The 13,042-nt window shown below is 35.0% G+C and overlaps 1 protein-coding gene across 1 annotated transcript; it reads right to left on the minus strand.

The window, feature by feature from the left end:
• Positions 1–5,513: 5,513 nt before the first annotated feature.
• Positions 5,514–8,659, minus strand: LOC149408765 (uncharacterized). The gene is made up of 5 exons (XM_089650460.1): positions 8,634–8,659; positions 8,358–8,542; positions 7,786–8,004; positions 7,154–7,616; positions 5,514–5,733 (listed from the first exon to the last, which is right to left on the minus strand). Exons 1-5 carry the CDS (start codon positions 8,657–8,659, stop codon positions 5,514–5,516), a joined length of 1,113 nt encoding a protein of 370 aa, XP_089506586.1.
• Between the last annotated feature and the right edge of the window lie 4,383 nt (positions 8,660–13,042).

A 13,042-nucleotide genomic window follows, 5' to 3' on the forward strand; every position in this document is an offset into this window, starting at 1 on the left:
CACCGGAGTCCCACAGGGGTCACATCTAGGCCCAGTGTTATTTTCCTTGTTTATCAACGACATAACTACCATCTTTGATGGAGTTATGATACTTTTATTTGCGGACGATTTAAAAATTTACAAAACAATAACTAATCATAATGACTGTAGCGTATTGCAATCAAATCTTGTGAGGCTACAAGAGTGGCGTACCCTTAACGAACTGTTTCTCAACATTGAAAAATGTCAATCAATAACTTTTACCCGAATCAAAAATCCCATTAAATATCAGCATAGCATCAACAACAATGTCCTAAAAAGAGTCGAACAAATTAAGGACCTTGGTATATTATTTGACAGTAAATTAACTTTTGTTCCTCATATAAATGAAATAACCAACAAGGCCATGAAATGCCTGGGGTTCATTCTGAGGACGATAAAAGAATTTAAAACAATTAATGCCTTCAAATTGCTTTATACTGGGTTGGTAAGAAGTAATTTGGAGTACAACTCAACAATCTGGGCTCCATTTTATAAGACTCATCAGCAAAAAATCGAAAGAGTGCAACATACATTTTTAAGGTTTATTAATTACAAACTTGGAATACCAATCGGAGAACTTAATTATACATGTCTAATGGAATTACTAAACCTAAGCGATTTAACTACAAGACGCACAGTGAGTGACTTAGTTTGCCTTTTCAATATATCTACGGACGCCCTCGATTTAACGAGCTTAATTAATTTGCGTATACCTACCCGTGATACCCGTTTAAATGCTCTATATTTTGTTACCAAATCCGCCAATAATTACTTCGTAAACTCTCCAATTCAAAGGCTTCATACACTTGGAAACAAATATAGTTCAATCGATGTCTATCATTTCCAATCGGTTTCCAAATTTAAAACCAGAATATTAGAACTTTTAAAATAAAACAATAAACATCCAGCTATTGCACCTCTTATTGAATTATTTCCTCAAGATCGACAAAACAGGCTTATACCTACAAACTATCATGTTTAGATTTGCTTTTTGCTTAGTTTTATATGTCTAATGGTGAATGTTATATTATTGCTTTACTATTCTATATTTATAATCTGCACAATATTTTTTTTTATATAAACTATGTAAAATGGCTTACCGATCGCCCTCGATTTAGCAGGCCTCAAACAGTCAAACGCAGTATATCTGTTAACAATACTGCCAATAATTATTATTTCGTTAGCTTTCTTACTCAAAGGCCTCATACACTATGTGTCGTATTGTAGGTATCATGTTACTGCTGCCACTACCTAGCATTTAAATATAAACTTTACATTTCTTATTAACTAATTTAAGTCTGTATTAGGAGTAGGAGTAGGAATATTCTTATTTTTGTACTATTTATTTGCTGTTATAATATGTCAAATGGATATTGTTATATGTATTTTTACTATTACCTTTGTGAACTTGCAATCTTCAGAATATTATTTTTTTATTAACTATGTATGTAAAAGCCCAATGGGCGTATAAATAAATAAAATAAATAAAATAAATAAAATAAATAAAATAAATAAAATAAATAAAATAAATAAAATAAATAAAATAAATAAAATAAATAAAATAAATAAAATAAATAAAATAAATAAAATAAATAAAATAAATAAATAAATAAATTAAACCACAAAATTAAACAACACAAACTTTTTATAGCAAAAATAGGTAAATATTTAGTGAACTGCCGAACTTAATATGCACAGATTATGGAAATTACACTTCGTTTCAACTTAATTACTGTAAGCCAGTCGTCCCACTCAGCGATCGACATATAAACCAATGCTCTAAGACCCTGTGCAGAAAAGTTTTACAATGAACTATGCTGAAGAGTCTGCTTTTACAGCACTAGGTTTGTGTCGATTGCTTACCGGCTCGTGGGACGATCGGCTAAGAAACTACAATTATTTTCATTGCGGGAGATAGTGCTAAATAAGTTAATAATTTAAAAAAAATATAAATATGACGCTAGTAGTTAGGTTAGCGTCCAAAAAAGTATGTTTCTAATTTTGTCTTATTTTATGTAAAAATAAAAATTTTCCCGAAAAGATTTGTTAGTAGGTCCTTAAATTTTAAAACCAACTATTACTACACTAGAAGATATTTCTTTTAATTATGTATAATCTCACTGCACCAAATGTATCACTTACTATAATATTTTTTGTGTACACATTACTTGTTCTGTAATTTATTACTAATATTCTCCTGTGTACGTAAAAAAGTATGCTTATAATCCGATGTATCACTCTATTGTAAAAGCCATTTTATGGCGTTTAAATAAATAAAATGTATGTGAATATCCAATTTTTATCCATTCTAGATGAAATAAGTCATGTAAATTTCCAAAGTAAGTAATCTTGATAAATACTACACAAAACACGTAATTATTTTTACTTAAAACTGCACTTAACTAATAAGGTTGGTTTATAACCGGAACTAATTGATACGAAATATAAATTATAATAAATTTGTGATTTTTTTTTCACAATAAATATTATATCTTATGTAGATACTTTGTCGCTTGTTTTAATTCTTCACAAATTAGTTGGCAGTTAAGTCCAATTTTGAAAATGACGCATTTTGGGAGATACTTTTCCCCGTCTATAAGGACTCATAAAATTCATGCTCATTTTCATTAGAGTGAGATATACAGGGTGTATCGGCACGTACCCGACAAACTTTAACCAGCTATTCCTTAGCACATTTGGAGTAAAAAATGTTATGGGCACTTTGCTGTCCGGTAACATTTTTTTTCTTTTAAAAACAAAAAATAAATAAAATTTCCACACTCCGTTACTGCTCCCAGTATAGGGGTAAAGTACTTGGCAACGCCGCGCTACTGTCATCTCTTTCACACGTATTCTGTCTCAAGTCCCGTGTGGGCTGTTATAAGCAAGTGTGTCGAAAACCATCTTCGCTCTTTCCTACACACTAAATAATCATAGTTAAAAATGAGACGAATGATGCCATACCATTGTTATTGTAAAAGCGCGCCAATACGTAAGTATACAACGAAACTCGAATAAGAATTGCCAGGTGGGTTTTTTAATCGCTTTAATCTGACTTCAAACAATAATTAAACACGCAAAAATTATTTAATATAATATTACAGTACAGTACTTTGAACCTTCGCAATAAATTTATTTGATTTTAAGTTTAGTTTGTAGAACTCCATTTCAATTTAGAGATTTTATTTTATTTTTAACAGTCTTATTAAAAAATTTATAAAAACAGTGTGTTTATAAACAAGTTCTGCTAGTTGTAATTATTATTACGCGTGACAGCTGTTTCACCTTCTGACGGCATTATCAAACTTTGGTAAAGCCACTTACAGACGACGTAAGTGATAACTTTCTATTTTTATTATCCTGGCTTTATTGATTTCCGAGTAAATTGTCGTAAATTATTATTTGCTAATACCTATTATTGCATTGTTTAAAATTTGACTTAATGTCGTTGGTATTTCCAACTGATGACTCAGGGGTTTATTTCCCTGAATAATTAAGGGGCTATTTCACTATGTCGGGCTAAATATCTGACTAAGCACTAAACCGCGGATTAGTCATTTTTTCGTTTTCACTATATCTGAATAACGCTAACGCTCGGGTTAAAGTTCGATTTGACTAATCAGTGCTCTAACCAGACGTTAGGCGCTATTCCTCGAATCAAAGATGGCGTCAAAACATTCCGAGTTTGACAGCGGAGAAGTGAGTCGAATTTTGTTGCGAATTATTATGGATACCGAGGTTTTCGATTTAATAGAAGAGATCGAGGAGGCAGAAGCAGGTGAAAGGGCGGCGATGCGAAGGCCGCGAGTTTTAAGAGCTCGAATGAATTTTTTGGAGGTGTTAGACGACACGGATTTTCGTTCACGTTTTCGGCTCACAAAAAATGTCGTCGTTATAATTCACGACCAAATCAAGGAGAGAATCTGCCCAACGACTACCCGGTATGTAATTTTAATATACAGCCTCAAAATACATTACAGAATAGTTGTATTCACATGTTTTATCAATCAATGCAGTGTATTCAATGACATTACTGTTTGTAATATAATATTGAATTGTTTTCAGAAATGATGCTGTACCGACAATTGTCAGATTATTACTGACCTTGAAGTTCTTCGCAACGGGGTCCTACCTGATGTCTGCCGGAGATTTCGTTGGTGTGAGCCGATCATCCGCTTGCAGATTTATCAAGGAGTGCTCGGAGGCTATTGGACAACTTCGTGCCACATATATACAATTCCCTCAGGACCTGATTCCCTTAAAAGAGGGCTTTTATAACCTGGCAAGGTTTCCGAGAGTCGTTGGGGCCATCGACTGTACTCATGTTGCAATGTCACCGAGTAAGTACCCTTGCTATTACAATATCACACTACAGTAGTAATATAATAGACAAATAATAGTCATTACAATCACGACTACTAAACAATAAAAAATAAAAGCACAAATAGACTTCATTCAGAAGACTATGGTCAGACCAGCGACAAGCTTAGTTGTTTAGTGTCGCCTAATGGCACTTGTTTGTAGATTCGACATGAAAGGATTCTCATCATGTACCTGTACAATTACAACAGCCATTTCCCTAAGTCAAAATATTTTCCTTTGTTTCAGATGGAGAAAATGCTGAGGTGTACCGCAATAGAAAAGGTGTTTTCTCCATGAATGTGCAAGTCATCTGTGATGCAGAGTTAATGATAAGAGACATTGTAGCCCGTTGGCCTGGATCCAGCCATGATCAAACTATTTTTAATAATTCCCTCATAAAGGCGAGATTTGAAAATGGCGAGTTCGGCAACGGTGTTCTGTTAGGTGACAGTGGCTATCAAAATACGCCTTATTTGTTTACACCTCTGGCACGAACAAACACCCCAGCGGAAAACCTTTACAACGAATCCCAAATTCGCAGCAGAAATGTTGTAGAGCGGTGTTTTGGGGTTTTGAAAAGTAGGTTCCCTGTACTGCGGAGGAAAATAACACTGTCTATGGAACGCACCACAGCTATTATAGTGGCATGTGCTGTGTTGCACAATGTGGCAGTGAGAATGAACGATGAGCCCTTTCAGTTAGATAGAGAACAAGAATTTGACATGATAGAGGAACAAATAATTCAACCTGATGATGCAGTCAATAATCCAAGGAGACATCTCATCTTGGATTATTTTACTCCCATGTTAAATAATCATGTTCCTCTGAATAATTAAAAGGGTGTCGATTGCCAATGAATTTCTTAGCGTAGGGCTGAGTCTCAACGGATCGCAGCATGACGCTGCTCTACCGGGCACAACACCCTGCCAGGTACGAAGGTCGTCTGCGGACGATTCCGAGTTCCGACGTCGAACTTAAGCTTGGTCAGAGGCGGGGCGCCATCGCGCCGGGACATTTAACCACGTTGCACAGTGCTCGCCTCGTCGGGCTTCGACGGAGGCCCCCGCGGACGGGGGCCGCCTGATAGATGTCACATTGTTTAGAGAGCCTTTCGACTCGCGGAACTCACATCACGTATCACCGCCCGATTTGCCTAGGCGGGATACGGCCTTAGAGGCGTTCAGGCCTAATCCTGTGGATGGTAGCATCGCACCACCGGCCGGTCGACCGAGTGCGTGAACCAAATGTCCAAAACTGCCGTTCCTCTCGTACTGAGCAGTATTACTATCGCAATGATCGGTCGTTGATTCGTTGTAAAGGTTTACTGCTGGGATGTGTGTGTTTGTGCCTCTGCGTTGAGAGAACAAATCTTGGAAATTATAAGCTTAATATTCCTGTTCAAAATGTTAACTACAGAAGAAAATAAAAATACAGGTGTTTTCTAAAATTTTTATTGCAAATGAAAAAAACATTCATTTATAAAAATACATATTATTGTTCAGTCTTTATTTTATTTTCTACCTTATAAATATATTGTATTGTAATATTATCCTAAAACAGGATCTCCCTAGTTCTACATTGTTCGACTGTAACAAATTCTGTTCAATACAAATGAATGAAACATAAGTTAAATGTTTATAACATTTTAATACACAACAACATAATTTGTTATTATTATAAATTGTTTGTAAAACATTATCCGTTATCAGTCTATGCTCTAAATTTAAGATTAATAAATTCACAATGAATAATATTTTTTGTTTACTGTCCTTATTTCAAGTTATTTAAAATGTTATTTGGTTATCTAGTTTGAACACTGTTCGTCTGTAACAAATTCTGTTCAATACAAATGAATGAAACATAAGTTAAATGTTTATAACATATTAAATAATTAATACACAACAACATAATTTGTAATTATTATTATTGTTTGTAAAACATTATCCGTTATCAGTCTATGCTCTAAATTTAAGATTAATAAATTCACAATTTAAGATTAATAAATTCACAAAACGTACTTAAATAAAATAGAACAATTACAAATCCGTTTCCTAAAATTGATATCAGGCAAAAAAAAAAATCAATTATGTGTAGGCGATTATAAAAAAATGTTTTCTTTGTGTAATGTGCTCTCTATACATAGTAGGATAGATTACCAACTAACGCTAGATGAATTCTGGAATACAGAATTCAAAAAACCTGTAAACCATAACTACCCTACTAGGCATAGAGAAGCACAAATGTTTATTATTAAAATATCGCAAAATGTATACGGAGATAGAACAAAAAGACATAAAATTCCGGAATTGTTTAACTCATTACCAGAAGATATTAAAAATGAGACATGTCATTCAAAAATAAAAACGAAAATTAGATCGTTCTACCTCCGTCAAACATAAAAACAATTAATATTGTGGTACCAAGATATCAAGTTGAAATTAAATATATTGTTATAAGCTAATAAATAGAAAAACTGAGAGATTTCTTACAATTAAACTGATTGATCAGTTTTGTAAGATCTAAGTAAGAGAAAATAATGTACAAATAAAAAAAACTGAATAAACACATATAAAAAAAAAAAAACAATGAATAATATTTTTTGTTTACTGTCCTTATTTCAAGTTATTTGGTTATGTAGTTTGAACGAACACAGGGAAATGGTTACATTCATACAATAATCCACCCCAAAGAGGGAATTCCTGAGTCTCCAGAGGAAGTGGTTGTTACTTGATTTTGAGCAGAAGCAAAAGCTGAACAACGTCTATTTTACCCTTGCAATTTTTTAATTATTAATTTTAAATGTTCTTTTTGAAGCTCGATCAGCTCTTGCTCCTGCCTGATCCGCTCTTGCTCCAGCCTGTTCAGCTCTTGCTTCTGCTCAAATTCAAGTACGAAGCACTTCCTCTGGAGACTCACGAATTCCCTCTTTTCTTCCATGAGTAGGCGTTCTACTTCAGACACGTGCGGGCTCGCACCAGAAACTGGCCGCTTAACACCGGACAGTGGCCGCTTCACACGCGACACTGGCTGCCGTACCGTCAAGGCGGGGTGCCTGGGGGTGCGAAGCAGCGGGACGCTCCACTTATCCCACGGGATAAGGTCTGAGGCGGCAGGCTCTGGAGCAGGAGTCTCCGGAGTGGAAGTCTCTGGAGCGGGGGCCTCTGGAGCGGGGTGCTCATGCACCGCAGCACTGGATGTGGAGAGCTGCTTGTCGATTTCATCATTCATATTTACTGGAAAAAATAATAACAAGAATTGAAAGATTGTTTAAAGGCATTAACTTTTCCAACTTTTAAATGCTCAGAATTAAAATTGTTTGTACTATTTGTCGCTAATATACGCATCTGTTGATTTTGAAATATGCAATGTAAATGGTTTACCGTTATAGTATGGCAATCTTACCTATGAATGATGAATCGCTGTCTATATTGTTGTTGGTCCCTTCGACACTCAGGTAGATCATTTCCAGAACGGTGGTCTCCATTGTGTCGAATGGAGCTGCGGTGCTTGGCCCTCCACCAGTCTGGTACGAATCCCTCCTGTTGAGAGCGCCCTTCTTTCTCACCAACCGCTTCAGACTGTCATACTTGTTCCTCAGAGTTTTCGAAGATCTGAAGGCAACTGTTACAACTCATTACAACAATTGAACAGCTCAAATCATAAATTACTTTGTCATAATTCATAAGAACCAAACTGAGAAAATATTTGTGTCTAATCATTAGAGATAATAGAAAACAGAAAAGTGAACAGTGAAACATTATTAGAGTCGGTTGTATCTAGGAATTGAATTCAATTCATTGGGTTTTACTCGATTATTTTGTGACTGAACATTCGAACTTAATTTTATGGGTTTTGGACGACATGAAAGCTAACAATGAACTACGATTTACGATGACAGTTAGGAACCGAGTTTATGCGGTGACGTTTGTCCACGTCTTGGCGTTAATATAAATAATTTGTAATATATGATGTACCTGATGAGGAAGAGTTGTATTTTTTCTCTATTTGCTCCCAGGCCGCATTCTTCTGCTTCCACATAACGGCGTCACTGTTTTTATTCTCCAGGACGTGCTTCCATTGGTAAACAATGTTAACCAGATTTTCGCACTCGTCTCTGGAGAAATTCACAGCACGCTCCCTTACTTCTTTATTGTTCATCCTGAAAAATAAGAAACAATGTATTAATTCGACACGAATCAATCTAAAATGACCTGATAATCAACATAACATAACCAAAAAAATTCACTTACTTTGCGTTGCTTGTTGACGCTAGCATTCCATAGAAATTGCGGCAAAACATGACAGCTGATGACAGCCGTGGCAGTAGATAGAGAAACTGCAAACATTTTGCGATGTTGCCAGACTATTTCGAGTGTTATCTATCCGGAAGTTCGAAACAATGGTGAAAAGGTCGCCGTTGAATAACGAAGTTATTCTGAACTTTAAAGCCAGTCAACGGATAGCTATTCAGATATTTAGCCCGACATAGTGAAATAGCCCCTAAGTATTTTGGGGTCTAATTATTATGCATTTCATTACATCCGATAATCTACACAATTTTTATTTTGAATTGGGGTAAGTTTTATCGCCAAGGGAAGTTGAGGAAGTGGAAGGTGAGGAATTACCTGGATATTCAGATCTGGTCACCAAATACGGCTAGTTTTTTCAAGGAACGTTTAAATTCTGAACCTGGATATTCAGATCTGGTCACCAAATACGGCAAGTCATTTCAAGGAACGTTTAAATTCTGAACCTGGATATTCAGATCTGGTCACCAAATACGGCTAGTCATTTCAAGCAACGTTTAAATTCTGAATTAATTAATCAATTACGAAAAAGCGTGGGGTTAAGAATATTTTTTTAAATTATAGTTGTAATTTATTGTCGAGGTTTTAAAAAATTTGCGATGTTTTAAATAAAATTTAATAATTATTATGTAAACAGCAATCTGGCAGCATTCATTTGCAGGTGGTCGATCCAATGCAGTCATGACGTTTGTGTGAGTGCTTTCCTTTGTGTGAGTGTGTTGCGCAGCAGTTTTATATGAACCGTTTTTTGATTCATCAGGATTGTTTTTAAAACTATACATTCTTTGTACCTTCAAATTAGTGGAAATAAACTTAAGTGTGTCAAGCTGCTCGTTATGTTCCGGTAATTCTGGAAGGCTTTTAACATAAGCAATAATATTCATAAATCACATTCCGCGAAGTTGTAAATAACTAAATTTATTAAAAAATATACGTTGTAGGATAGCCTAGTAAGTAACATTTTAACAGAGCACTTACGGTGATTTAAAAAACAACGGCGCTTTCAAATAATCCAATTATTATTATTGATAAGTACCTAAGTGAGGAAAATTGTTTTTAAAAGTGCTCAGAATTATTGGACTTCGATTATAAATTCAGGAAACCTACTTATTAGTTTCTTAGTTTCAAAATTAGACTATTTAATACGTGAAACGCGTAAGAGGTGAAACCAGAGCATTCCAGAGGTGAAACAATTTAGATACAAAAATAAAACTGATGTGTACAATACAAGAAGACAATCAGTGATTCGCATACGAAAAATGTGAATAATCATTATTGTTAAATAAAATATTTATTTTCTGGTACTGGATTATGTAATACGGGCTTCGTTCGCAGCGACACGCGGTTGATTTGCGACGTTGCTTTCAAATTTTGACAAAGGATAAAACAGTGGTGACATGTGGTGAAAATATGTTTAATTAATTTTTTATTAAAAAAAAACGTTACCGGACAGCAAAGTGCACATAACATTTTTTACTCCAAATGTGCTAAGGAATAGCTGGTTAAAGTTTGTCGGGTTAGTGCCGATACACCCTGTATATATAATATTAAAAAGAGAGACACACCACGCTATGTATTTGTATTTAAAAGTTTACGTCTATACGCCCACGAAAATTTTGAAATAATTTTATGAAACAACATTTAGCGCTTGAAAATGTTTTATCAAAGTTTGAAAATTTTAAAAGCAAAACGAAAAACTTGAAAAAAAAAAAGTGAAATTACAAACAATAACTTTTTATATACTTAATAATGTGAGATTATGCGATGAAAATCATCGGTAAGCGACTTTAAAACTTTGTCCATGTTGGCGTTCAAAATTTTAACATTTTTAATTGTATTTATCGATTTTGTATCTGCTTTCAAAGACAGTATTTTATTTTGAAATACGTTCGAAAATAGAGAATTTATTTGAAATTGAACGTACATAATGCTAAAATATTTCCCGCGCAGTAAGCATTTTGACAGTTTGCTTAAGAGAAATGCATTGCAAAATTTCAGAGGCTACAGTGGTGAAATTCAAAGCAAATTCTAGTTCTAGAGAAATAATCACAAACCGAAATTATTATTTTTAATTAGGTATATTTAAAATTGCCTCGTCTAATCGAAACAAGAATACCTGTGTCAAGTGCACGCGCACGCCATCACATGTCATGGTGAGCTCGCTAGAAAGTAAGAGAAGCGTTACTGTTGAAAATAAGTTTCATAACCATTCCATTGCGTCGTTTATTATTTGTGCTTTTGTCATCTAAATTTCTATGTCCGCGCGAAAATTTGTCACAACGACAAAAAGCATTTCATTTTATTACATTGTAAAGAAAATCGGGGTAGGTACGTACCGGCAGAAAATCAGGGTAGATAGGTACGTTCTTATTTTATTTGAATGTGTTCCATTTTTTAAAAGTGCAATAAACCATAGCAATTGTTTGACAGATAATTTACGGGGGGAAAACAGAAGATTAGAAGAAAAAACAGTATTAAAATAGTGGGTTAAGATTGGTAGTTGAATGAAGCATATGTCGTGTGTAATTTGGGGAAAAAACAAGCAAATATCGTTTTAATTAGAAGAACCGCTTACTATAATTATTACCACGCAACAATATCACGCTTCCTTGTACTTGAAAAATCGCGGAAAATGATAATAATTTACTCACTGAATGATTATGATTTCATAAAATTTGAAAGTTATACGCAGGTACGCAATTATTTCTGTTTTCAATGAGTATAACTAACTATCACGCCTTTTCCCGGCAGACTTTAGACGCGCTTCTTACGATTATTGCTCAAAAGGACAAAATATTATACTATAAAATTGACAATGTACATCTATAACTAACTATATTTACACCTATTCTGTATTGTGTATATATTTATGCCTTGAATTGAAGCACGCACTAAAACTTAAATTTAAAAAAAAAGTATGTCCGAGCAGAGCTTGAACCTGAACTTTCATACTTGATCGTGTAAGTGGGTAGGTATATAGCATCAATATGACTTGGTTGGTTGAAGGTAAGAAAGCCCGAACTTTTATGAAACTAGCAATTCGTAAATTAGTCCTGGATCGATCATGAACTTCCATGAGGATGATTGAGAACTGTCGTTCAGGTATAGGTTTTTTGGCGCTGTTGGCATGATTTCGATAACGCACCCCTTACAATAGGGTGACGTTATAACCGGTACAGTTAAATGTTATTTATTTTTGTTTACTTTATGTCTTAATTTATTCGTTTTATTTCCTTTCTAAAATCGCAGGTGTACGAACATGGTGAAAAATTTTCAATTGCACAATCGCGCAGTTCGAAATTATTCTCAGTTACCTTCAATAAATTATCGATTTAAGATTTATTTTTTTACTAATTTTGACGCTTGGGGCCCTTGTTTTGCATTAACCCCACACAGGAGGAAAATGCTTTCCCTCGGGCCTATACCATCTTTGGGGATGCTGTATGGAGCGTCTTTTTTAGGAAAGAGAGGTGAGGAAGTTTTGGGAAGGGAAAAGGTATGAGGGGTGCGTTGGAATCTAGGGATCAGTTTGTCCAGGAGTGACGGACGAATGATCTATCCTTCCCACTGCATCGCAAGGTAATGGGTCAAGAGATACCAATTGGAGAGATCAAAGGGATCTTTGATTTGAAAAAAAAAATGATCTCCCTAAACCAGCCTTTCCCGATATAGCACGCCATGCAGGTGGCTTGCAGGCGCATTCTGAAGACACCTCACCCGATGAACCCAGGCACCCTTGCTAAAACACCAAACGTAGCGAACCACTCGGGGTGACCTATGGCAGAGGTGTTGGTTACCCAATAAATGGTTGCCCCGGTTCCGGTACTGTTTTATCTACTCGGCTTTTCAGATTTTGAATTATTTAGTTACTATTACTAAATTCCTAAAACATTTAGTGAGACGTGAGTCCGTCTATTATGTAGAATAACTTATTATTAATAACAGATGAGCATTGTCTGAGATGCTTTTACTGTGCTTTTTACTATGAACTCGCAAAATTTCAAAATCTCATGAAAACAGTCCCCTTCATCTTGTTTTGAAGATCAAGTGTGCAAAATTTCATCAACCTCGGAATAAAACTGTAGATTTGTATAAAATCAAATCCGCGCCGCCCGCCTGTCCGCCCGCCTGTCCGCCCGTAACAAACAGATCATAAACAGATGCTCTTCTTTATACATATATTAGAGATGGTGGGGTAACCTAGCGATACTGAGAGAATCGGGTTGAAGTTCTTCTATTTTAATTTTTAATAAGTTTTTTGTTCTCTTTGTCTGCAGACAAAGCTCTAACTAATCGTGCTAATAATTCGCAACGAGAAAAGCATTTAGGAATTTAGTGTGAGTCCGTCTAGA

This window comes from Hesperophylax consimilis, unplaced genomic scaffold (genome assembly GCF_061612785.1).
Source record: "Hesperophylax consimilis isolate HC1 unplaced genomic scaffold, BYU_Hcon_1.0 scaffold_80, whole genome shotgun sequence".
Classification (NCBI taxonomy): domain Eukaryota; kingdom Metazoa; phylum Arthropoda; class Insecta; order Trichoptera; family Limnephilidae; genus Hesperophylax; species Hesperophylax consimilis.

What these genes read in the sequence shown, in the direction of transcription:
- LOC149408765 (XM_089650460.1), bottom strand. Translation starts at nt 8,659, where the DNA reads ATGCTAGCGTCAACAAGCAACGCAAA. An exon ending in ATACAACTCTTCCTCATCAG is followed by an intron (nt 8,005 to 8,357) that starts GTACATCATATA and finishes GAGTTGTAACAG; the next exon opens with TTGCCTTCAGATCTTCGAAA. An exon ending in ATAATTAAAAAATTGCAAGG is followed by an intron (nt 5,734 to 7,153) that starts GTAAAATAGACG and finishes CTCTCAACGCAG; the next exon opens with AGGCACAAACACACACATCC.